Here is a 24,536-nt window from a genome sequence, read left to right on the forward strand (position 1 = left end):
AGGTCAGGAGTTTGAGACCAGCTTGGCCAACATGGTAAAACCCCGTCTCTACTAAAAATACAAAAACTAGCCGGGTGTGGTGGCACACGCCTGGAATCCCAGCTACTCAGGAGGCTGAGGCAGGAGAATCACTTGCACCCAGGAGGCGCAAGTTGCAGTGAGCCGAGATTGCACCACTGCACTCCAGCCCGGGTGACAGAGCAAGATTCCATCTGAAAAAAAAAATTAAGAATAAAAAATAAAAAGAAAGTTCTGAGCCCACCCCAGTGCCCTCCTTCCCCAGAGTGTGGCAAGAGGAATGGATGTGGGTGAGCATTGAAAACCAGAACCTGACACCCTCAAACACCACGATGACTGGGGCAGAGAGAGGGTCACCTACAGGATTCAAACCCCAGCTGGCCGAGTGTTTTGAAGTGGCAGATCTAATGGACTTCTCTGCACTATCGTCCAGGTGTCACTCAGCTTCTCCGCACTATCGTCCAGGTGTCACTCAGCTTCTCCGCACTATCGTCCAGGTGTCACTCAGCTTCTCCGCACTATCGTCCAGGTGTCACTCAGCTTCTCCGCACTATCGTCCAGGTGTCACTCAGCTTCTCCGCACTATCGTCCAGGTGTCACTCAGCTTCTCCGCACTATCGTCCAGGTGTCACTCAGCTTCTCCGCACTATCGTCCAGGTGTCACTCAGCTTCTCCTTACTATTGTCCATGTGTCACTCAGCTTCTCCGCGCTATCGTCCACTTGTCACTCAGCTTCACTGCACTATCGTCCAGGTGTCACAGCTTCTCTGCACTATCGTCCAGGTGTCACTCAGCTTCTCCGCACTATTGTCCAGGTGTCACTCAGCTTTTCCTTACTATCGTCCAGGTGTCACTCAGCTTCTCTGCACTATCGTCCAGGTGTCACTCAGCTTCATTGCACTATCGTCCAGGTGTCACTCAGCTTCTCCTTACTATTGTCCATGTGTCACTCAGCTTCTCCGTGCTATCGTCCACTTGTCACTAAGCTTCACTGCACTATCGTCCAGGTGTCACTCAGCTTCACTGCACTATTGTCCAGGTGTCACTCAGCTTCACTGCACTATCGTCCAGGTGTCACTCAGCTTCTCCTTACTATCGTCCATGTGTCACTCAGCTTCTCCGCACTATCGTCCATTTGTCACTCAGCTTGTCCACACTAACGTCCAGGTATCACTCAGCTTTCTGCTGTTGTGTTTTCTCTCAAGCCAAAGATAACTTCGAGCTGCTTCCCCTCTCTCTGCTTCCTGGCTCCTAACACAAAAGGATTACTTTATTACTTTATCAACCAACTGGCAACTCCTTATCTAATCACACACAAACTCAAAGGGGCTTTTTCCTCCATGCTTTGCTTAGACAAACCTTAATCTCTTAAGTATAATGAGAACCATATTTTTGCATCCTTTTAATGTCAACCTGTGGAGTCAGATGGACGGAAAGGGCCCTATATTTTAAACGCACCAGATATTTACCACCTTTTATCAAGCACTTGGCAAAGCCTGCCAAACTCCGGGATGCTGGGCTGGCTGCTGATAAATCTCCTGAACTTATTAAAAATATAGATTCCTGGCTAGGCGTGGTGGCTCACACCTGTAATGCCAGCACTTTGGGAGGCTGAGGCGGATGGATCACAAGGTCAGGAGTTTGAGACCAGCCTGGCCAACATGGTGAAACCTCGTCTCTACTAAAAATACAAAAATTAGCCGGGCATGGTGGTGGGTGCCCATAGTCCCAGCTACTCAGAAGGCTAAGGCAGGAGAAGTGCTTGAGCCCAGGGAGGCAGAGGTTGCAGTGAGCAGAAATCTCTCCACTTCTTTCCAGCCTGGGCAACAGAGTGAGACACTGTGTCCAAAAAAAAAAAAAAAGAGAGAGAGATAAAAAGAGGTACTTGGAGAAAAGCTATATCTGGGATGGGGATTTGGACGCAAGAAATTTTTCACCCTTTTGCCAAACAGCTAAAGGAGTGTGAAATTTCCCCAACAAATCCTTGAACAGACAATTGGAGCTGCAGACCATCAGCGTCAACCCATCTCACCACCGCACAGAGCCTTCTCCAATGAACGGAGCTGCAGACCATCAGCATCAACCCATCTCACCACCGCACAGAGCCTTCTCCAATGAACGGAGCTGCAGACCATCAGCGTCAACCCATCTCACCACTGCACAGAGCCTTCTCCAATGAACGGAGCTGCAGACCATCAGTGTCAACCCATCTCAACACCGCACAGAGCCTTCTCCAGTGAACGGAGCTGCAGACCACCAGAGTCAACCCATCTCACCACCGCACAGAGCTTTTTCCAATGAACGGAGCTGCAGACCATCAGCGTCAACCCATCTCACCACCGCACAGAGCCTTCTCCAATGAACGGAGCTGCAGACCATCAGCGTCAACCCATCTCACCACCGCACAGAGCCTTCTCCAAGATGTGGCACTAAACAAGCTGCAGTCCAGAAATGAAAGCTGGCTATTTCCACTTTTCAGCTTCTAAAACCTCTTAATTTTGTAATATGCTCAGGGTGGGAGACAGCTCAGATCAGAAAATGATGAGATGTGAAACTGCAGATTCTGTTTTTCTCCCAAACACGGTGCCTGCCATTAATTCACCTACCATGTTTTGAGACCAAACTAGCAAACTAAGGGGCGTCCAAAGAACAGGAAGATGGTCATAGTTTAGGTGACTAAGCACATATTATTTGGTGTGAATTAAGGCTGCAGAGCTTGAAGATCTTTTTCTTTTTTTTTTTTTTTTTTTTTGAGACAGAGTCTCCCTCCTGTCACCCAGGTTGGAGTGCAGTGGCGTGATCTCAGCTCACTACAACCTCCGCCTCCCAGGTTCAAGCGATTCTCCTGCCTCAGCCTCCTGAGTAGCTGGGATTACAGGTGTGCGCCACTATGCCCGGCTAATTTTTGTATTTATTTTAGTAGAGATGGGGTTTCACCATGTTGGTCAGGCTGGTCTCAAAGTCCTGACCTCGTGATTCACCCGCCTCGGCCTCCCAAACTGCTAGGATTACAGGCGTGAGGCACCGCACCCGGCCAAAGATCACAGTCTTAACTCCTGAGTCCTTCTGTGCTAGCTTCTCAGAGATTGGGCACACACTGTGCAAACATACTGTCCTTAACCCCACAGTGATTTCACTTCTTCAAAGATGACAGGCTCTGTGGTTCCAAAGAGACAAAACTGTTAAAACAAGGCAGTCTAAGACACTGTTTCTATTTTGGAGAGATGTGAAATGGTTTGTTTTTTGTTTTCTGAGATGGAGTCTCGCCCTGTTGCCCAGGCTGGAGTTCAGTGGCGCGATCTTGGCTCACTGCAAGCTCCACCTCTTGGGTTCAAGTGATTCTCCTGCCTCAGCCTCCCAAGTAGCTGGGATTACAGGTGCCCGCCACCACGCCCAGCTAATTTTGTATTTTTAGTAGAGACGGGGTTTCACCATATTGGCCAGGCTGGTCTCAAACTCCCGACCTCAGGTGATCCACCTGCCTCGGCCTCCCCAAGTGCTGGGATTCCAGGCGTGAGCCACTGCGCCTGGCCTGAGATGTGAAATGTTATACAGGACTTGGACTTCCCCCCTCCACCCCTACCGCCTTAAACCTAAAGATTAGCTGTAACTTTAGGTCTCTTCAACCTAAAATGAGTATTTATTTTGGCTATCATCAGTTTTTGAATCTATGATACTATACACACACACACACACACACACACACACACACACACACACACACATATATATATATATATATATATATATTTCCTCTCCATGAGTAACCACTACCTCAGGAATGACTTAGACAAAATATTTAAATTATTCCATAAGAAGTTTAAATTACCCTAACAATGCTGACTGTCTACAGTTAACTCAATAGCAATTTAAAGGAATATAAAGGAGAGATTTAAGATTTGTGTATAAAAATTCTGATCCTGGCCAGGTGCAGTGGCTCAGGCCTATAATCCCAGCACTTTGGGAGGCCGAGGCGGGTGGATCACCTGAGGTCAGGAGTTCGAGACCAGTTTGACCAACTTGGAGAAACCCCGTCTCTACTAAAAATACAAAATTAGCCGGGCATGGTGGCACATGCCTGTAATCCCAGCTACTAGGGAGGCTGAGGCAGGAGAATCACTTGAATCTGGGAGGCAGACGTTGCGGTGAGCTCAGATCGCACCATTGCACTCCGGACTGGGCGACAAGAGCGAAACTCCGCCTCAAAAAAAAAAAAAAAAAATTCTGATTGTACATAGTTTTTCCCCATAATGTGGCAGCTATTTCGGTGTATATAAGCTCAATGGCCAAGTTCTATTTCTCTCCAAATAAAATCCTCAGACAAAAAAAGTATTGCTCTTGACCAGGTGGGGTGGCTCACGCCTATAGTTCCAGCACTTTAGGAGGTAGAGGCAGGCAGATTGCTAGAGTCCAGATGTTCAAGACCAGCCTGGGCAACATGGCAAAACCCCGTTTCTACAAAAAATACAAAAATTAGGTAGGTGTGATGGTGTATGCCTGTAGTTCCAAGTACTCAGGAGGCTGAGGCAGGAGAATCACTTGAACCCAGGAGGCAGAGATTGCGGTGAGCCTAGAATTCCCCACTGCACTCCAGCCTGGACGACAGAGCAAGACCCTGTCTCAAAAGAAAAGGGGAGGGGAGGGGAGGGGAGGGGAGGAGGGGAGGGGGGGAGGGGAGGGGAGGGGGGAGGGGAGGGGGAAAGGGAGGGGAGGAGAGGAGAGAGGAGAGAGGAGAGAAGGAAGGAAACTGAACACCTAAATAGAACTTACTACGTGCCAAGCTCAGCCCTTATATCAACTTGCTTAGTTCTCACAAATCTGCGAGGCAGTTCCGGAAGCTCCTCCAAAGGAGGAGAGCAGGGCCCGCAGGGCTGTGTCATTCACCTAGGGTCATGTGGGAGTGAGTGGCAGAGGCAGACGCAAACCCAGCTCCGAGTCTTCCTCCGTTCCCTGCACCAGACTCACTCCTCTCCCAGTGGAAGTGGAGAAAGGGGCCAGAGGAAAGCTGACGCCACCGGAAAAATCACGTCCAGCCTGAAGTGGCCCCTCGGCTCTGACTAACACCTCCCATACACATCGCCCATCTTCCCATCTTTCAAGAAAAGCCAGAAATCCAGACTGCTAGGTAAAACCTCCTGGTTTTAAACGGATCCAATTTTGTTTTAACCCTCTGTAGCCCAAACAAAGCACATCAGACTGAACTTAGCCTGGGGCCGGCCACACGGCACCTGCTGTCAGAGCAGCTGTCTCTAGGGACGGCACTGTCCTCTGCCTGTCCAAAGGCCCTGGGGAATTCTGGGTCTTGTGGCCAAAGTCACCTCAATGAACGACAGCATCTTCAGGCCCGTTGATATGAATAATTAATTTCTGTGTGCCCACTGCCAGCCCACAAAGGTCACCAACAAGCGCGGCATTCAGGAAGCCACTCTGTGCCCTCTGAGACAATGAGGACAGGCGTGGGGGGATCTTAGGGGTGTTCAGCGAGCCTCATAATGAAGCCCAGCCTGGTGGGCTGTGCTCAGAGAGCCAGTGGATGCCGGCCCAGCCTGCTGCCTAGGCGGGGCCACAGAGCATCACAGAGGCTCATTAGAGATGCGACATACCACGGCTTTCCCTGCTGTCAGCGGGAGTGGGCTCTGGATTCCTCAAGATACTTTAAAATAAAACAAAAAGGTGCAATTATGCAGCCAAACAGAAGGCGAGGCAGCTGCCTACAAAACGAGGCTTTCTCTGTAATAGGACCCCAACCCCAGCCCCACAGTGTGGTGGCCTCACCGTCCTCCCCAGGCTGCAGCTGTGACGCGTCCGTAATTGGATGCTTCATGCTTCGCTGCTCCAGCTCTTGGATTATTCAAATTGCAGGATTTCCAGTTTCAGTTAAGGTTATGACCAAGCAACGAAATGAGCAAGATACCATGTTTCACCTTTATAGTCTATTTCAGCGAGAGAAACGGCCAGACTAGTAACGATGGTGATAATCATAAAATTAACCAACACATGCTGAGTGGTTACTACGTGTCTGGTCTGGTTCAAGGTATGTTGTATACACACTGATTGATTGATTTAACCTTCACACCAACTAAACCGGCTATTGATACTGTATTATCATCGCCCCCTAGTCTACAAATATAAAAACCGAGGCGCAAAAAGGTCGAGGAACTTGTTCAAGGTCATGTAGCAGTTAAGTCGCAGAGCTGTGATTTGAACCCAGGCAATGTGGCCCTAGACAGTGTGCTCTTATTTATTTTATTTTATTTGGTTTTTTTGAGATAGAGTCTCGCTCTGTGGCCCAGGCTGGAGTGCAGTGGCCGGATCTCAGCTCACTGCAAGCGCCGCCTCCCAGGTTCATGCCATTCTCCTGCCTCAGCCTCCCGAGTAGCTGAGACTATAGGCGCCTACCACCTGGCCCGGCTAGTTTTTTTTTTTTGTATTTTTTAGTAGAGACGGGGTTTCACTGCGTTAGCCAGGATGTTCTCGATCTCCTGACCTCGTGATCCGCCCGTCTCGGCCTCCCAAAGTGCTGGGATTACAGGCTTGAGCCACTGCGCCCAGCCTTTATTTGGTTTTTTTGAGATAGAGTCTTGCTCTGTGGCCCAGGTTGGAGTGCAACGGCACGATCTCAGTTCACTGCAACCTCCACCTCCCAGGTTCAAGCGATTCTCCTGCCTCAGCCTCCCAAGTAGCTGGGATTACAGGTGCCTGCCACCACGCCTGGCTAATTTTTGTATTTTTAGTAGAGACGGGGTTTCACCATGTTGGCCAGGCTGATCTTGAACTCCTGACCTCAGGTGATCTGCCCGCCTCGGCCTCCCAAAGTGCTAGCATTACAGTCACATGCTACGTCCAACTTATTTTTGTATTTTTAGTAGAGATGGGGTTTCACCATGTTGGCCAGGCTGGTCTTGAACTCCTGACCTCAAGTGATCCACCACCTTGAACAGCATGCTCTTGATCACACCAGTAGCCGTTTTCATTTATACAAAGCTCACCATATGCCAGACCCCGTGCTACGTTATTTCATTTAACCTTTGCAACACCAAGTGAGGTACAATGATCCCCACTGTATAGAAAAGAAAATAGGTTTACAGACAGGTGAATTAATTTGGTTAAGGACACAAAATAACAAGTGGCTACAGCCTGGATCCAAACCCAGGTTCCTCTGATTCAAAGCCAGGATCTTAACCTTACTTGGTACATAGTCCCAGCTCATTTAACTTACTGGGGTCCATAAAATTTAGGTCTGTCTGGAAAATTATCTAGTCCAATCACCTTATTTTAAAGTGAAAAGCTATAGTCTGGAGAAGTTAACAGTTAGTGGTGAGCTGGAGTAGAGAATAACTTTGGCCCCAGAAAGGGCTGCATTCCAATCCTGGCTCTGTCCTTTGTGAGCTGTGTGACAAGTGACTCAATGTCTCTAGACTCGTTAGTATAGAATGAGAAGAATGATCCTTAGTCTTATGGGAACATACTGATTAAAGTATGTGTGTAAGCTACACTTCTCCACATTCAGCATGCCAAAACCATCTCATTATAGTCAGCTATCCCCAGATTACAAATGGACGATTTCAAACTTTTGCTGATGAGTCTGTTCTTTATGATTTGAAATAATGCTGTAAGTGATGAGTAGGTCGCCAAGATGGCCCCCCAAGTCTAATTAACAAAGACCTTGGAAAACTGCAGCGTACTTCGAGACTTCTCTGAATTCCTCATACATTCCAAATGTGCAAAATCCCCAAGGAAATCACGTTTTTCAGAGAGCTGAGCAATCACAGCTTTGGGCCTTCTGCCCTCACAAATGCAGTTAATATACTACTAGGTCAGTGACATCAGGAACACAATAGGTTTGCATGGTTTTTAATTCTAGTATCCCTTTCTGTGTGTTTGTTTGAGATGGAGTCTCACTCTCTTGTCCAGGCTGGAGTGCAGTGGCACGATCTCGGCTCACTGCAACCTCTGCCTCCTGGGTTCAGGCAATTATCCTGCCTCAGCCTCTCGAGTAGCTGGGATTACAGGTGCACGACACCACGCCTGGATAATTTTTGTGTTTTTAGTAGAAATGGGGTTTCACCATGTTGACCAGCTGGTCTCAAACTCCTGAGCTCAAGTGATCCACCCACCTTGGCCTCCCAAAGTGCTGGGATTACAGGTGTGAGGCACCGTGCCCAGCCATGGCCTCACACACCTGGCTCGTGGGTGACAAGGAGGATCCTTCTCACTACATTAGTGATTTAATAATATTGGCTGGGCATGGTGGCTCAAGCCTGTAATCCCAGCACTTTGGGAGGCCGAGGCAGGTGGATCACGAGGTCAGGAGATCGAGACCATCCTGGCTAACACAGTGAAACCCCATCTCTACTAAAAAATACAAAAAACTAGCCGGGCGTGGTGGCGGGCGCCTGTAGTCCCAGCTACTTGGGAGGCTGAGGCAGGAGAATGGCGTGAACCCGGGAGGCGGACGTTGCAGTGAGCCGAGATCGCACCACTGCACTCTAGCCTGGGCGACAGAGCGAGACTCCATCTCAAAAAAAATAAATAAATAAAATAATATTGCACCTGTAGCAATGGGGTCCTTATTTTATCTTGCCATGGCTGGTTGTGTAGCAGGATGTGCCTATGTGGCCAGCCTCCCATTAAAGTCTCAGACTAATACAAAAATTAGCCAGGCGTGGTGGCAGGTGCCTGTAATCCCAGCTACTCAGGAGGCTGAGGCAGAAGAATCGCCTGGACCTGGGAGGCAGAGGTTGCAGTGAGCCGAGATTGCACCACTGCACTCCAGCCTGGCGACACAGCGAGACTCTCTACCAAAAAAAAAAAAAAAAAAAAGAGTCCTCAATTTGATCACATCTGCAGAGTTCCTTCTGCCATGTAATATAACATACACTTTCCAGGGATTAGGATGTGGACATGTTTAGGAGCCATTATTCTGCCTACCATAGCCATTGTGATAGAGGGTTTGCTGCTGTTTGCCAAACGCACTCCGAATTGAAACCTAACTAACTCCTGGCTCTACCTAGGGAAGGCGGGGAAGGCTTCACAGAGGAGGCAGCCTCCTAGCCAAGACCTGAGTTAATAGGAATCTGTCTGCCTCATGGACAACGTGGAGAGGGCATATCCATGGAAATGCTGAAAAATGAGTGTGCGAGGTAAGTTAGTTCAGAAACTATGAGCAGCTCAGCATTGCTGGGGAATCCAGTGTCTGCACTGGGGGAGGGTGAGATCACGGGTAGCCTGGCACATTTGCATCTAAGGAGCTCAGCTGTTACTGTGTAGGTGACAGAAAGCCATAGAAGAATGCCAGCAGGGGGTGCGTAATTGGACATAGGGGCTAGATAAATCATTTAGATTTAATGTGGAACATAAAAGCTGGGAGCTGGAGGGAAAAGCCAGGAGGCAGAAGATTCGGTGATTGCAGTGGTTCAGATGAAGGATGATGACATGAGTGTCTAGATATTCTTTTGTTCTTTTTGTTGTTGTTTTTCTTTTTTTTGAGACAGAGTCTCACTCTGTCGCCCAGGCTGGAGTTTAGTGATGTGATCTTGACTCATTGCACCCTCCGCCTCCTGGGCTCAAGTCATTCTCCTCCCTCAGCCCTGAGTAGCTGGGATTACAGGCACCTGCCACATGCCCAGCTAATTTTTGTATTTTTAGTAGAGACAGGGTTTCACCATGATGGCCAGGCTGGTCTCGAACTCCTGACCTCATGATCCACTTGCCTTGGCCTCCGAAAGTGCTGGGATCACAGACATGAGCCACTGTGCCTGACCAACATAAATAATCTCTTAATAAAAATTAATTAATTTGGCCGGGAGCGGTGGCTCAAGCCTGTAATCCCAGCACTTTGGGAGGCCGAGACGGGCGGATCACGAGTTCAGGAGATCGAGACCATCCTGGCTAACACGGTGAAACCCAGTCTCTACTAAAATACAAAAAAAATTAGCCGGGCGAGGTGGCGGGCGCCTGTACTCCCAGCTACTCGGGAGGCTGAGGCAGGAGAATGGCGTGAACCCGGGAGGCGGGGCTTGCAGTGAGCTGAGATCCGGCCACTGCACTCCAGCCTGGGCAACAGAGCTAGACTCCGTCTCAAAAAAAAAAAAAAAATTAATTAATTTTTGGCCAGACACAGTGGCTCACATCTGTAATCCCAGTCCTTTGGGAGGCCAAGGCAGGCGGATCACCTGAGGTCAGGAGTTCGAGACCAGCCTGGCCAACATGGAGAAACCCCGTCTCTACTAAAAATACAAAATTAGCTGGGCGTGGTGGTGCATGCCTGTAATCGCAGCTGCTCGGGAGGCTGAGGCAGGAGAATCGCTTGAACCCAGGAGGCGGAGGTTACAGTGAGCCGAGATTGCCCTACTGCACTCCAGTCTGGGCGACAGAGCGAGACTTCGTCCCCAGAAAAATAAAATAATTATTTTTTAAAACCAGGGAAAGAGCAATCCCACCACTCAGCACTAAGAGACCTTGGGTTGCTGGTGAACCAGTCAGAGCCGCAGTCTCCCCATCTGCACAATGATAATAGTAGCGCTCACTTCAGGAGGCTGTTCTGAAAACTAAATGCGACAGTGTAGGTAAAGCACTGAACCTGGTGCCTTGCAGAGAGTAGATGCTAAAGATACTCTAGTTCCTTCCCACCTCTGTCTCTATAAAAATTTTAAAGTAATCATTTTTCTCAGCAGTTGAAAAATGCTCTCAAAAAAAAAAAAGAGGCCAGGCGCAGTGGCTCAAGCCTGTAATCCCAGCACTTTGGGAGGCCGAGGAGGGCGGATCATGAGGTCCGGAGATCGAGACCATCCTGGCTAACATGGTGAAACCCCGTCTCTACTAAAAACACAAAAAATTAGCCAGGCGAGGTGGCGGCGCCTGTAGTCCCAGCTACTCAGGAGGCTGAGGCAGGAGAATGGCGTGACCCCAGGAGGCAGAGGTTGCAGTGAGCGGAGATTGTGCCACTGCACTCCAGCCTGGGCAATAGAGCCAACAGAGCCTCTCATCTCAAAAAAAAAAGAAAAGAAAAGAAAAATGCAACGTGAGGTCCGGGCAACCTCCCCTCAGACAGTGTTATCTCAAGCTGACTGTAGTGAGCATCAAATGGGAAGACAGGAGCAGGATCGCCGCAGAAAGACGGCGGATTTACTCTGCAGCTACGCAGCGCCAAAATAACAGGAGAGATTCGCGTGGTGTGAATACAGCCACACAGAGCGGTGGTACAAAGGCAGGGATTTCTGTTTATGATTCTAGTACGGTAGACAGAGCCCAGTTTCCAAAACAGCCAAATCTGCCCCAACACCTGATGCCCCTGTGACTGCAACACAGCCCTGATGTTTGGAGACGATCCACTCTCCACCCTCCTTGCCACGGGTTCCTCAAAACGAGAACAAGCTAAAAACAAACCTTACACAACCAGAATTTTCCAGCACAGTAAACCAAGGCAGGGAATGTCTTTGTTTTCACTGAGCTTCTCATTCGTGACTATTCTAAAATCAACCAGGAACGTATCAAGTGCCGGCCATGAGCCCAGCCCTGTGAAAGATACTGTTGTGAGAGAGAAAAGGGATCTAAACGACGGTCTCTGCTTTCAAGGAGCCAACTAACCGCTTAGTCTGACAGCAACACTTCACAGTAAACACGTCAAAGGCTAGTGCCTTGTACAGGGCAGTGGGTCTGTTGTTATGTGTTCACTGGGTCAATAAATTAATAGATGGCATAATAATAAGACAATTGTGCCGTGTGGGCCCACTCTAAGAACGGCAAGATGGGCTGGAGTCGTTGGAAAAGGCTGTACCAGAGGCTGCTAGCTGCCTACGCAATATCAATTCTTCTATTTTTCCTTGTAACAGAGCCCCTATTTTACGTGAGGTGGCCGTATCCCCAGATAAAATACTACATTTCCCAGCCTCTCTTATAGCTCGAGGTGGCTAAGGAGAAACAGAAATTGTCAAGAGAGGTTCCCAGGAAAGTGCCTTAAAAGGGAGACCAACAGCCACCACTCATTCTTTTTTTTTTTTTTTTTTGAGACGGAGTCTCGCTCTGTCGCCCAGGCTGGAGTGCAGTGGCCGGATCTCAGCTCACTGCAAGCTCCGCCTCCCTGGTTCACGCCATTCTCCTGTCTAAGCCTCCCGAGTAGCTGGGAGTACAGGCGCCCGTCACCTCGCCAGGCTAGTTTTTTGTATTTTTTTTTTAGTAGAGACAGGGTTTCACCGTGTTAGCCAGGATGGTCTCGATCTCCTGACCTCGTGATCCGCCCGTCTCGGCCTCCCAAAGTGCTGGGATTACAGGCGTGAGCCACCGCGCCCGGCCCACCACTCACTCTTTTTTTTTTTTTTTTGAGACAGAGTCTCGCTCTGTCGCCCAGGCTGGAGTGCAGTGGCCAGATCTCAGCTCACTGCAAGCTCCGCCTCCCGGGTTCACGCCATTCTCCTGCCTCAGCCTCCTGAGTAGCTGGGACTACAGGCGCCCGCCACCTCGCCCGGCTAGTTTTTTGTATTTTTTTAGTAGAGACGGGGTTTCACCGTGTTAGCCAGGATGGTCTCGATCTCCTGACCTCGTGATCCACCCGTCTCGGCCTCCCAAAGTGCTGGGATTACAGGCTTGAGCCACCGCCACCACTCACTCTTACGCTGCATTTCCCATTCTTCTAATTCCTGCCTGAAACGTGAGCGTGATGGCCAGATCTCTAGCAGCTATTTCAGACCAGGAGGTGAGCTTGAGGACAGAGAAGCAGAAAGACTGAAAAACCTGCATTCCTGATGATCATGGAGTCACCATACTCTCGCCCGGACTGCTGGCTGCTGGAATTCCCTTACATGTGAGATAAATAAGCCTCTATCTTGTTTAAGTTACTTTATTTTTAGTTTTGTCATATACAGCAAACCCCTATCAACCAATCCCAGATTCCATGGAAAATCAGCCCTTAAAGGAAGGGTTGGTTTGGGGGCTGGTTTGGGGAAGTCGAGGTGGGAGGGCACTTCAAATGCCAGAAAGAGCACAGGAAAAGATGCCGGATGGAATGAGCATTGGCGGAAAGCATCTGCGTAGAAAACAGAAAATACGAAGCCAGACGGTGGCTTTGCAGACGTCAGGAGAGACAGGGCTTGACGGGGGAAGCATCAGGAACCCCAGGGGACCTGGAAAGGTTGTCAGATCAAGGCAGGCAGATCAAGAGGTCAAGAGATGGAGACCATCCTGGCCAACACGGTGAAACCCCGTCTCTACTAAAATACAAAAATTAGCCGGGCGTGGTGGTGGGCACCTGTAATCCCAGCTACTTGGGAGGCTGAAGCAGGAGAAACGCTTGAACCCAGGAAGCGGAGGTTGCGATGAATCGAGATGGTGCCACTGCACTCCAACCTGGGCGACAAGGGTGAAACTCCGTCTCAAAAGAAAAAAAAGAAAAGAAAAGATACACAGTCAAATATTGAGCCAATTGCTTTGTGAATAGTCTCTTATCCAGAAGAAAAACAGATGGACCAGAGGAAAAGTTTCCAGACATGGCTGCATTTACTGCTTGTACAGGAGGAAGGAATTGTTTTTTTTGTTTGTTTGTTTGTTTGTTTGTTTTGAGACGGAGTCTCGCTCTGTCTCCCAGGCTGGAGTGCAGTGGCCGGATCTCAGCTCACTGCAAGCTCCGCCTCCCGGGTCCACGCCATTCTCCTGCCTCAGCCTCCTGAGTAGCTGGGACTACAGGCGCCTGCCACCTCGCCCGGCTAGTTTTTTTTTTTTTGTATTTTTTAGTAGAGACGGGGTTTCACCGTGTTAGCCAGGATGGTCTCGATCACCTGACCTCATGATCCACCCGTCTCGGCCTCCCAAAGTGCTGGGATTACAGGCTTGAGCCACTGCGCCCGGCCTGGAATTGTTCAACAAACTCACCCTCCACCCTTTGGGTGGCAGGTAACGCGTTCGTGAGGTGAAGACAGCGGCGGTTTGGGTTGGATGGAGGGAAGTACTGAAGAACCCAGCAAACAGTGATGCAATATCAACTCGGGTTACAAAGGAATCAGCAAACCACCAGCTCATGTGTCTCAAATGGCATTTTTTTCTTTTGGAGACAAGGTCTCGCTTTGTCACCCAGGGCTGGAGTGCAGTGGCGCAATCTTGGCTCATTGCAACCTCTGCCTCCCGGGTTCAAGCGACTCTCCTGCCTCAGCCTCCCAAGTAGGTGGGACTGCAGGTACATGCCACTCTGCCCGGATAACTTTTGTATTTTTAGTAGAGATGGGATTTCACCATGTTGGCCAGGCTGGTCTCCAACTCCTGACCTCAGGTGATCCACCCACCTCGGCATCCCAAAGTGCTGGGATTACAGGCGTGAGCCACTGTGCCCGGCCTCAAATGGCTTCTTAACATCTCTTCACAATAGGGATGAAAAAATGACTCTATCACAGCTAAAGCTGAAAATTCAATCCTTCAAACGAAGTTACTCAGACACCCACTGACCACAAGGAATTCTTCCTGGAGCAGCAATCTCATTAGTCACTGATGGGAAGGACAAAAAACCCATCAGGTTACAGATGAACCAGGTTACAGGTAACATGATTACCTAGTAGGAAATTCATTTCCCATAAAGATTAAAAATAAAAAGTGTCAGGGCCAGGTGTAGTGGCTCATGTCTGTAATCTCAGCACTTTTGGAGGCCAAGGAGCGAGGATTGCTTGAGCCCGGGAGTTCTAGACAAGCCTGGGCAACATAGTGAGACCCCGTCTCTACAAAAAAATTAAAAATTAGCCAGGCATGGTGGCATGTGCCTGTAGTTCCAGCTACGTGGGAGGCTGAGGTGGGAGGATTGCTTGATCCTAGGAGGTGGAGGCTGCAGTGAGCCGTGTTCATGCCACTGCACTCCAGCCTGGGCAACAGAGTGAGACCCTGTCTTAAAAATAAAATAGGCCAGGCACAGTGGCTCATGCCTGTAATCCCAGCACTTTGAGAGGCCACGTCAGGCAGATCACCTGAGGTCAGGAGTTCAAGGCCAGCCTGGACAACATGGCGAAACCCCGTCTCTATTAAAAATACAAAAATTAACCAGGCGTGGTGGCGCATGCCTGTAATCCTACTCAGGGGGCTGAGGCTGGAGAATTGCTTGAACTCAGGAGGCAGAGGTTGCAGTGAGCCAAGATCTTGCCATTACACACCAGCCTGGGTGACAAGAGCAATACTCCATCTCAAAAAAATAAATAAAATAATATAAAAATTAGCCGGGCTTGGTGGCAGACACCTGTAATCTCAGCTACTCGGAGGACTCCCTCTCAAACAAACAAAAAAAAACCATAACAAACAAAAAAAACCGTAACAACACACACACACATACATAGACACGAATACCCTCCACGGTCACTCTACACCAGGTATTCTGAAGTCTTTAAATATTCTCTTGCACTTAATCTTCATAACTATCCTGAGAGGTAAGTACTAATATTTGAGGCGGTACAGCTTGGTGTTCGAAAGCATGGACTTGGAAGCCAGACTGCCTGGGTTCAAATCCTAAGTGCTACTTATAAGCTGGGTGACCGTGGGCAGGGTTATTTAAGTTCTCCAGGCCTGGAAATAACAACAGTACCTGTATTAGTCTGTTTCCACACTGCTGTAAAGAACTACCCGAGACTGGGTAATTTATAAAGGAAAGAGGTTTGATTGACTCACAGCTCCACATGGCTGGGGAAACTTACCATCACCGCGGAAGGCAAAGGAAAGGCAACCACCTTCTTCACAAGGCAGCAGGAGAGCGAGCCCGCGGGGATCTTCCAAATGCTTTACAACCACCACATCTCATGAGAACTCCCTGGCATTAGGACAACATCCTGGGGGAAACCGTCCCCATGATCCAGTGCCTCCCACCAGGTCCCTCCCTCAACACGTGGGGATGACACTTCGAGATGAGATTTGGGTGGGGACACAGAGCCAAACCCTATCGGTGCCTATCTCATGAAGGTGCTGTGTGGAATCAATGAATTAAAGCATATAAAGTGCTCAGAACAGGAGCTGGCAAAAGTAAGCCCTCAGGGTTAGCCATGTTTATTATTCCCATCTGACAGAGACAGAGGCTTGGATGGGCCAGTGGCTGGCCGGTGGTCTCACACCTGGGCAGAGGCAGGCCTGACTTCACAGCACGTACCACCCAACACAGCTGATCCCAGCTCTGCCCGTCCCCCCGCTCCTCACCACACCAACACGGCCTGGTCTTTGTCTTTCTTCTGGAACAAGCAAGGCTGCAAGGTGCGAAAAGGAAGATACTAAACGAATTGGCAGACTAACTTATTTACACTCTGATGTTGCCATCATGCGTGGACAAAAAAGCCAAAATGTGTTTTGGCTTAGGAATCTGCCCCTCATCTAAAAGGAAATGGCCCTTTTCTTTCTTTTTTTTTTTTTTTTTTTTTTTGAGACGGAGTCTCACGCTGTTGCCCAGGCTGGAGTGCAGTGGCGCGATCTCGGCTCACTGCAAGCTCCGCCTCCTCGGTTCACGCCATTCTCCTGCCTCAGCCTCCTGAGTAGCTAGGACTACAGGCGCCCACCACCGCGCCCGGCTAATTTTTTGTATTTTTAGTAGAGACGGGGTTTCACCGTGGTCTCGATCTCCTGACCTTGTGATCCGCCCGCCTCGGCCTCCCAAAGTGCTGGGATTACAGGCTTGAGCCACCGCGCCCGGCCTGGAAATGGCCCTTTTCAAAGGAGGCCCTTTTCACCTGCTTCTGGGCCTCTGTAGGTGAGGCCTCACGTGTTCTCTCTCTGAAACCCCGAGACAAAGGCAAAGCCTGGATTGCCCAGTAAAACCTGACCTTAAGGACCTCTGAATGCAGATAATGAGTGTGATTGCTGGTGGGGGCCAATCCAGCAAAAAGAGACTCATGAGCCAAGATGACCTCTGCCTTGAGTCCTGCCCTGCTGCCTGAAAGGTTCTAGAAAGAGTCAGAGCCTTACTGGGAGGGGGAAACATGCATCTTATTCATTTGTACCTTTTAGAGGCAGGGACTCGCTCTGTCGCCCAGGCTGGAGTGCGGTGGCACAATCATAGCTCACTGAAGTCTCGACCTCCTGGGTTCAAGTGATCCTCCCACTTCAGCCTCCTGAGTAGCTGGGACTATAGGTGCACACCACCACATCTGACTGACTTTCTTTTTTCTCAGAAATGGGGTCTCGCCGGGCGCGGTGGCTCACGCCTATAATCCCAGCACTTTGGGAGGCCAAGACGGGCAGATTACGAGGTCAGGAGATAGAGACAATCCTGGCTAACACGGTGAAACTCCGTCTCTACTCAAAATACAAAAAATTAGCCGGGCGTGGTGGCGGGCGCCTGTAGTCCCAGCTACTCAGGAGGCTGAGGCAGAATGGCGTGAACCCAGGAGGTGGAGCTTGCAGTGAGCTGAGATCGCGCCACTGCACTCCAGGCTGGGAGAGAGAGCGAGACTCCGTCTCAAAAAAAAAAAAAAAAAAGAAAGAAATCGGGTCTCACTCTATTGCCCAGGCTGGTTTCAAATTCCCAGCCTCAAGCAATCCCCCACCTCAGCCTCCCAAAGTGCTGCAATTACAGGTGTGAGCCATTGTACTCAGCCACAGGCATCACGGAAAACCAAATCATCTGTGATCCAGAACGACTGGGGAGTGGGAAGCTCTGAGGAAGCAACTCGGCCAGGCGCAGTGGCTCATGCCTGTAATCCCAGCATTTTGGGAGGCTGAGGCAGGTGGATCACCTGAGGTCAGGAGTTCAAGACCAGCCTGGCCAATATGGTAAAACCCCATCTCATGTAAAAAATACAAAGATTAGCTGGGCGTCGTGGCACATTCTTGTCATCCCAGCTACTCAGGAGGCTGAGGCGGGAGAATCACTTGAACCCAGGAGGCGGAGGTTGCAGTGAGCTGAGGTGGCGCCACTGCCCTCCAGTCTGGGTGACAGAGCGGGACTCTGTCTAAAAAAAGAAAAAGAAAGAAAAAAGAAACAACTCAAAGAAAAATGACCTGTAGTAGTGGTTAATTAACATTTATGGGTGCTTACTATGTGCCAGGACCTGTCCAAAATCCTTTAGAAATATGATCCCATTTATTTATTGTGGCAATAGTAGGAGAGAAGAGGTGCTTGTTAGCCTCACTTTACAGATGAGGGACTCAGGCTCACAAAAGTCAAGTAACTTCTCCCAACGTCACGAAGGCAGTCTAGCTTCAGAAACACGGTTTTAATCCGTGTTTTCAAACCTTTATGTTCATCTCACAACAAGACATACATTCTACACCAGCTCCCAGTGTACCCACACACATCCGCATATAATCGAAACGGAGTCCAAAAACGGAATAATACTCGCCGTAGCCAACGCACTCATCCTTAGAGATAAAAACCCCTGCCGGCCTGGAGCCTGCATTTGACTGGAGGGAGACAGTGAATAAGATCCACATGCAAAGTTGTGGCATCCACGGTGGTAATTTTGGGAACGCTGTAAAGAAAAATGACGCAGCAAAGGACAAGGGTGGCCAAAGAAGACCTCCCGGGTGCTTCTGTTGCCGACTGCACTAATCTCAGTAAGCTGTTACCCACAGCGTGAAAACCCCTTCCCTTAATCCCTCTACTCTAGTGCCTCCCTATATGCTTGAAGGCTTTTTCTCCTAGATTGTGTGTGCACACATGTGGCAGTGTGCACATGTATGTGCAGGTGTGTGTGCATGCATGTGGCAGTGTGCCGTGTATATACGTGTGCAGGTGTGTGTATATGTGTGCATGCAGGTATGTGGCACTGCACATGTACATGTGCAGATGTGTGTGCATGCATGTACATGTGAAGGTGTGAATGTGTGCATGCATGTATGTGTTAGTGTGCACATGTATATATACATGTGCAGGTGTATGTGTGTGCATGTATGTTTGTGGCAGTGTACCAAGTGTATACGTGTGCAGGTGTGTGTGCATGCATGTTTGTGGCAATGTAACGTGTATACGTGTGCAGGCATATGTGTAAGTGCATGTAAGTGGCAGTGTACCATGTGTATACATGTGCTGCTATGCACGTGTGTGCATGCATGTAACCATGTGCAGGTCCACCCCCCACTCACTTCCTCACTGAGGCATCTTTGGAGACAGAAGCAGAACCCAAACATGTGACTGCAGTTTGCCACAGGAGCTTGCCCCGCAGAGGGGGCTGGAATGGGGCCTGAACTCTAGCCCAGGCATCGATCGCCAATGCCATGAGTGCCAGACATGTGCCCAGCTCACGTCTGTAGTCCAGAGGAAGGAGACTCTTGTTATCATTGGTCCACCCAGACGGTGCCGATTCCTAAGGTGCATCAAGGTACCCTGTGTGCTAGAGTGTCCTACGGGAGACAGGCGACGACTCACAGAAATAAAAATCACTCCCTGGGGAAAATCTAGTGTGCTGGGCACCCCAGGCAGGGTGATGGATGTAGGTCTGGGGGGAGATGGGATTGGAGCCAGCTCTGAAGCAGCTGGGGCCACTTGGGTAGCCTCCACCGGGGGCATTTGGAACTTGGCACTGGGGTGAAATCTTCAGGCTCTTCCCTTAAGGTAAAGGGATATATAAAAATGTTACCAGCATGGGCGGCAAGAGCATTGCCTATGGGAAACACAGCCAATATTTGCTAATGAATAAGTGTAATTGATCAAAACAGATGACTTGATGGACCTTCCAAATGTGCTTTTAGCAAAGTGGACAGTTTTTCATTCAAATGCAAACTCACCCAGATAAAATCTAATAATGGAGATTTTGGAACAATCCCAGCATCAATGATTTTTTTTTTTCCTCCTTCACTGGGCAGGAAGGCATCTCAAATTCCTGGTTGCAGCTTCACCCAACCAGACACCACCAGTGTCCTGCTTTCCGCGTGGCTACGGAGACCCTCACAGTTCGCAGACACAGCAAGGGGCTCACAGGCCACTCCCATCCCTACCTGACCTCTCCTCCTCAGCTGCATTCCCACTCCCTGACCTAGGAAGAGCTCGGTGGACGCTCGGTGGAGCTCGGTGGAAGAGCTCGGTGATTCCAGGCAATCATTTATTCAGCCATTATTCATTGAGCTTTGACTGCCGCAAGGCACCGCGCGTACCACTAGAAGGGGGTTCAAAGATGACTAAGACCAGGCCCTGTCCTCAGAAAAGAGAGCAGATGTGAGGGGAGAGAGAGGCCAGGAGACGGGGTGAAGGTCTCCGCTCACCCCAACGAGCATTTAATCTTTCTGAGCTTCAGTTTCCTCTTTTTATCGAACGAAGACGCTGGACTAGACATGATCTCTGGGCACCAGGCCAGCTGGAAAACCAGACGGGCCTAAGCCTTTCCCTTCCTCTCATGCTCCTAGCCTCCTAGAAAGCCAAGAGGCCGGGCGCAGCCTTCTAAGAAGAAAACGAGTCCGCAAAGGGGGCTGGTGAGGGCCATGGACCTTCCCTGAAGTTTCCATGTGGCCCCAACACACAAAGCAGCCTGGAGAAGAGGAGTCTGAGTTCAGAAAATTGAGTGGAACGTTTGGCCTTCCACGGCTAGGAAAGCGGAGCTCAGAGGGACCGGGAATTTCCGGGAAACGGGAAGCCCCTGGAGTGTGTGCAGAGAGGGGTGACAGAGGGGTGACAGCATCGGGTGGTGCGAAGGAAGCTGGCGGGGGTCTGGCCGGAGGGATGGGGGGTGAGGGATGTCATGGCTAGAGCTGAAAGCCTGAGGCCTGGGCGCAGGCTCCTCCCATGGGTCGGCCACACTCCCCATTCCATCAGCCCTGCCGCCGCCACAGGCTCGTTTTCATAGAGTCGCCCGAGCTTAACGTCGCTTTGCACGTTTTTTCTAAGTTCCACAAGTGGCTTTGGGGTAAACAGATGCAGCTCATCCTCCTTCCCGCCCGCTCCCCAGCCCCGAGCTTGAGGTTAAACAGGGCCACGGAGTCGGCCGGGGAGGGGCCCCTGCAGCCTGGGGTGGGGGGCGCGGCGGGGTCTAGCGGGGTCCGAGGGGGGCGCCCACCTGCGGAGAAGCCGTCCTCGCGGTCGGAGCTGTGCCGGCTGCCGTCGCTGTCTCTCTCCGGCGAGCTGTGACCGGGCGAGTCTCGCTCCGGCACCCGCAGGAACCTCTGGCGCCTCCACGGGGGGAGGTGCTCGCGCCTGGGGGGCTCCTCCGCGGCGAGGGGCGAGCCCGGGCGGTCCTTGGCCTCGGCCTCCCGCTGCTCCAGGTCGCGGGTCCCCCGCTGAGGCCGCCACCCCCCGGGGATCAGGTGCGTCCAGCGGTGGGGGCTGCACGCGCGCCCCGGCCTCTCCGCCTCCTCGCGGGTCCCGAACCGGCAAGGGGCCGCCAGCCAGGGGCCGAGGACGAACTTCTCGTTGAAATCCACTATCTCGAAGTCGTGGTCGCTGCCGTCGCCCCCCTCGTCCGTGCCGGGAGCCGCGTGGGGGTCCCCGAGGGGCGCGTCGTCCTCCCGGGCCCGGAACCGCAGCTGCGGCTGCAGGAGCTGCTGGTGGACGGCGTCGGCCCAGCTCCTCCCCCCGCCCGCTTCTCCGGCCGCCCCGGGCCAGGCGGGCAGGTCCACGCGGGGAGACTCAGCCTCGGGGTCGGGGCGCTCGGGGTCCCCGCGGGGAGGCGCAGCCTCGGGGTCGGGGCGCTCGGGGTCCCCGGCCAGCGCGGCCTGCAGGAGGGAGGCTTTGAGCTGCTCCTCCGCCAGCACCTGTTGCAGCCGCTCCAGGTTGAGTCTGCAGCGCTCCAGCTCCCGCTCCGCGTCGCGCACCGACTCCAGCCTCGGGACCGGCACCTCCGCCCCGGGGAACTCGGCCCGCCAGCGCCGCTCGAACGCGCGGGGGTCCCACATGCCCCGAGCTCCGCCCGCGCCGACCCTTCCCCGCGGCCCCGAACAGACCAGAGGAAAAACCAAGTTTCCCCTTCCGCCCTCGCGCCTTTTCCCCTTCTTCTTCCTCTTCTTCCCCTCCTGGGTTTCGCCTCCCTGACGTCAGCGGCTCCTCGCGGCGGGGGCGGGCGCCTGGGGGATGAGAACCCGCCCCGGGCATCCCACAGCCAGCTCGGGCCGCGGAGCCGCCGGGGGAGGGCGGGAGCTGCGGGGCCTGGACTCGAGCCTTCCCCGCCGCGCGCTGCCGGCCCCGGACCCCGCCCGCCCCGCTCCCCCAGCGGCCCCGCTCCCCGCACCCGAGCGCGGGGCCCCGGACACCCTCCTGCCGGGTCGCGGGAAGACGTGGGGGCTGAAGGCGATGTGGCTGGTGTCACCGCGGACCCGCGGGGTCGCCCTGCGCGGGGACTGATTGATTGATTGATTGATTTTCCTTTTTTGAGGCCAGGTCTCGCTCTGTCGCCCAGGCTGGAGCACAGTGGCGAGATCATGCCTTAAACTAACTTGACAAAGAACACGGAGCAGTTTAATCCAAATCCGGGGGTAACGCTTTGGGGTTCTGTTGGCCCCTGTAAGCTTCCTTTTCCAGGGAAAAACACTCAAGGACGACGGCGCCAAGCGGCTCTGCGGGAGGCGCCCGGACCTCAAACCTGGACTCTCGGGGGACTGAGTCCAACCGTGGCTGCAGCGGCCGCGGCCTGGCGGAGGGCCCGCGTGGGTGTCTACGAGGACCACCCCCCAGTCCACCTCCTCTTTGCCGCCTCAGATACTTCCCCTGGGGAGGACAAGAAGCAGGAGCTGGAGAGGGGGCCTGGGGATGGCGGTGCCACGTGGCCCTGCCCTCCGCACCTGGCTGAGCAACGCTTTCCAGTTCTTCTCCGGGGTTGTGGGTGAAACCCCACTGCCTGCGAGGAGAGGCCCTGATAGCCACCTCGTGCTTTTGGAAAGAGGGGACGCCTTATCAATTCACGTTTTTATTCACCTTATCAATTCACCTTATCAATGATTCACGTTTCCTTCATTTTAAGCATGAAGAAATTGATCTAAGAGGCCGGACGCGGTGGCTCATGTCTGTAATCCCAGCACTTTGGGAGGCCGGGGCGGGTGGATCACCTGAGGTCAGGAGTTCGAGACCAGCCTGGCCAACATGGTGAAATCCGTCTTTACAAAAATACAAAAATTAGCCGGGCATGGTGGCAGATGCCTGTAATCCGAGCTACTCGGGAGGCTGAGGCAAGAGAATTGCTTGAACCTGGGAGGCTGAGGTTGCAGTGAGCCGAGATCACGCCACTGCACTCCACCTGGGCGACAAGAGTGAGACTCCGTTTCAAAAAAACAGAAAAAAGAAACTGATCTAAGAGGCCAACTTGCCGGGCGCGGTGGCTCAAGCCTGTAATCCCAGCACTTTGGGAGGCTGAGACGGGCAGATCACAAGGTCAGGAGATCGAGACCATCCTGGCTAACACGGCGAAACCCCGTCTCTACTAAAAACACAAAAAATTAGCGGGGCGAGGTGGCAGCGCCTGTGGTCCCAGCTACTCGGGAGGCTGAGGCAGGAGAATGGCGTGAACCCGGGAGGCGGAGCTTGCAGTGAGCTGAGATCTGGCCACAGCACTCCAGCCTGGGCAACAGAGCGAGACTCCGTCTCAAAAAAAAAAAAAAAAAAAGAGGCCAACTTGGCAGCTGGAAATTCTTCCTCCCCACAGCACCCTTTGGGGACTGGAGCTAAACTCAGCCACCTTCTCCGCAGCCCCCACCACCCACCCGGCTCTCACCTGAACCACGGGTACAGGCCGTCCTGCTCCCACTTTTCCAGCCCCTTAATTCATCCCTCAAGGCTACAAGGAAGATGTTTGTTAACCACAAATGTGCCATGTGTTTGCTCCAAGCCCTTTCTTGGCTCCTGTCCCCTACAGGGTGGAGTCCAGACTCCTTAGCGTGACACAGGAAGTCCTCCCACATCTAGTCTCTGCCCACCTCTCTGCCTTCTTCCTATAATTTAGCTTTGCCAGCTCAAAGCCGGCCCCAAAGACCTCACACCCTTTTCTTCTTCCTTAGAACTTCTCATCTGTCCCTACACGCTCGCAAAAGTCCCCACTGCCTGGGGACCTCCCCCTCTGATTTGTTTGTATCAGCATTGGATCTGGGGCCTGGCTTTTATCTTTGTTTGCCCTTGTTCCACCTTTTATTGTTTATTTTCCTGTAGAGAGGAGCTGGCTTCTCCACATCATCTCAGTCCCTGAACCAGCAGGGGGCCACGAGCAAATGGAACAAATTTCAAATCCACCATCTCGACTGGGTGTGGTGGCTCATGCCTGTAATCCCAGCACTTCAGGAGGCCGAGGCAGATGGATGACTTGAGGTCAGGAGTTCAAGACCAGCCTGGCTAACATGATGAAATCCCATCTCTACTAAAAATACAAAAATTAGCTGGGCGTGGTGGCGGGTGCCTGTAATCTCAGCTACTCTCAAGGGAGGCTGAGACAGGAGAATGACTTGAACCCAAGAGGCGGAGGCTGCAGTGAGCCGAGATCACGCCATTGCACTCCAGCATGGGTGACAGAGCGAGACTCTGTCTCAAAAAAAAAAAAAAAAAAAAATTGGCCGGGCGCGGTGGCTCAAGCCTGTAATCCCAGCACTTTGGGAGGCTGAGACGGGCGGATCACGAGGTCAGGAGATCGAGACCATCCTGGCTAACACGGTGAAACCCCGTCTCT

At 51.8% G+C, this 24,536-nt stretch overlaps 1 protein-coding gene across 6 annotated transcripts in view; it reads right to left on the minus strand.

Moving 5' to 3' along the window:
* The window catches only part of ABR (ABR activator of RhoGEF and GTPase), a 235,714-nt gene extending 213,867 nt beyond the window's left edge, over positions 1-21,847 (minus strand). For all 6 annotated transcript variants that reach the window (XM_015118163.3, XM_077969708.1, XM_077969710.1 and 3 more), the window contains exon 1: positions 20,952-21,847. In XM_015118163.3, coding sequence (XP_014973649.3) covers positions 20,952-21,786 — 835 coding nt within the window. In that variant the 5' untranslated portion in view covers positions 21,787-21,847. The remainder of the gene's footprint in view (positions 1-20,951) is intronic.
* Positions 21,848-24,536: the final 2,689 nt, after the last annotated feature.

This window comes from Macaca mulatta, chromosome 16 (genome assembly GCF_049350105.2).
Source record: "Macaca mulatta isolate MMU2019108-1 chromosome 16, T2T-MMU8v2.0, whole genome shotgun sequence".
Taxonomy (NCBI): Eukaryota; Metazoa; Chordata; class Mammalia; order Primates; family Cercopithecidae; genus Macaca; species Macaca mulatta.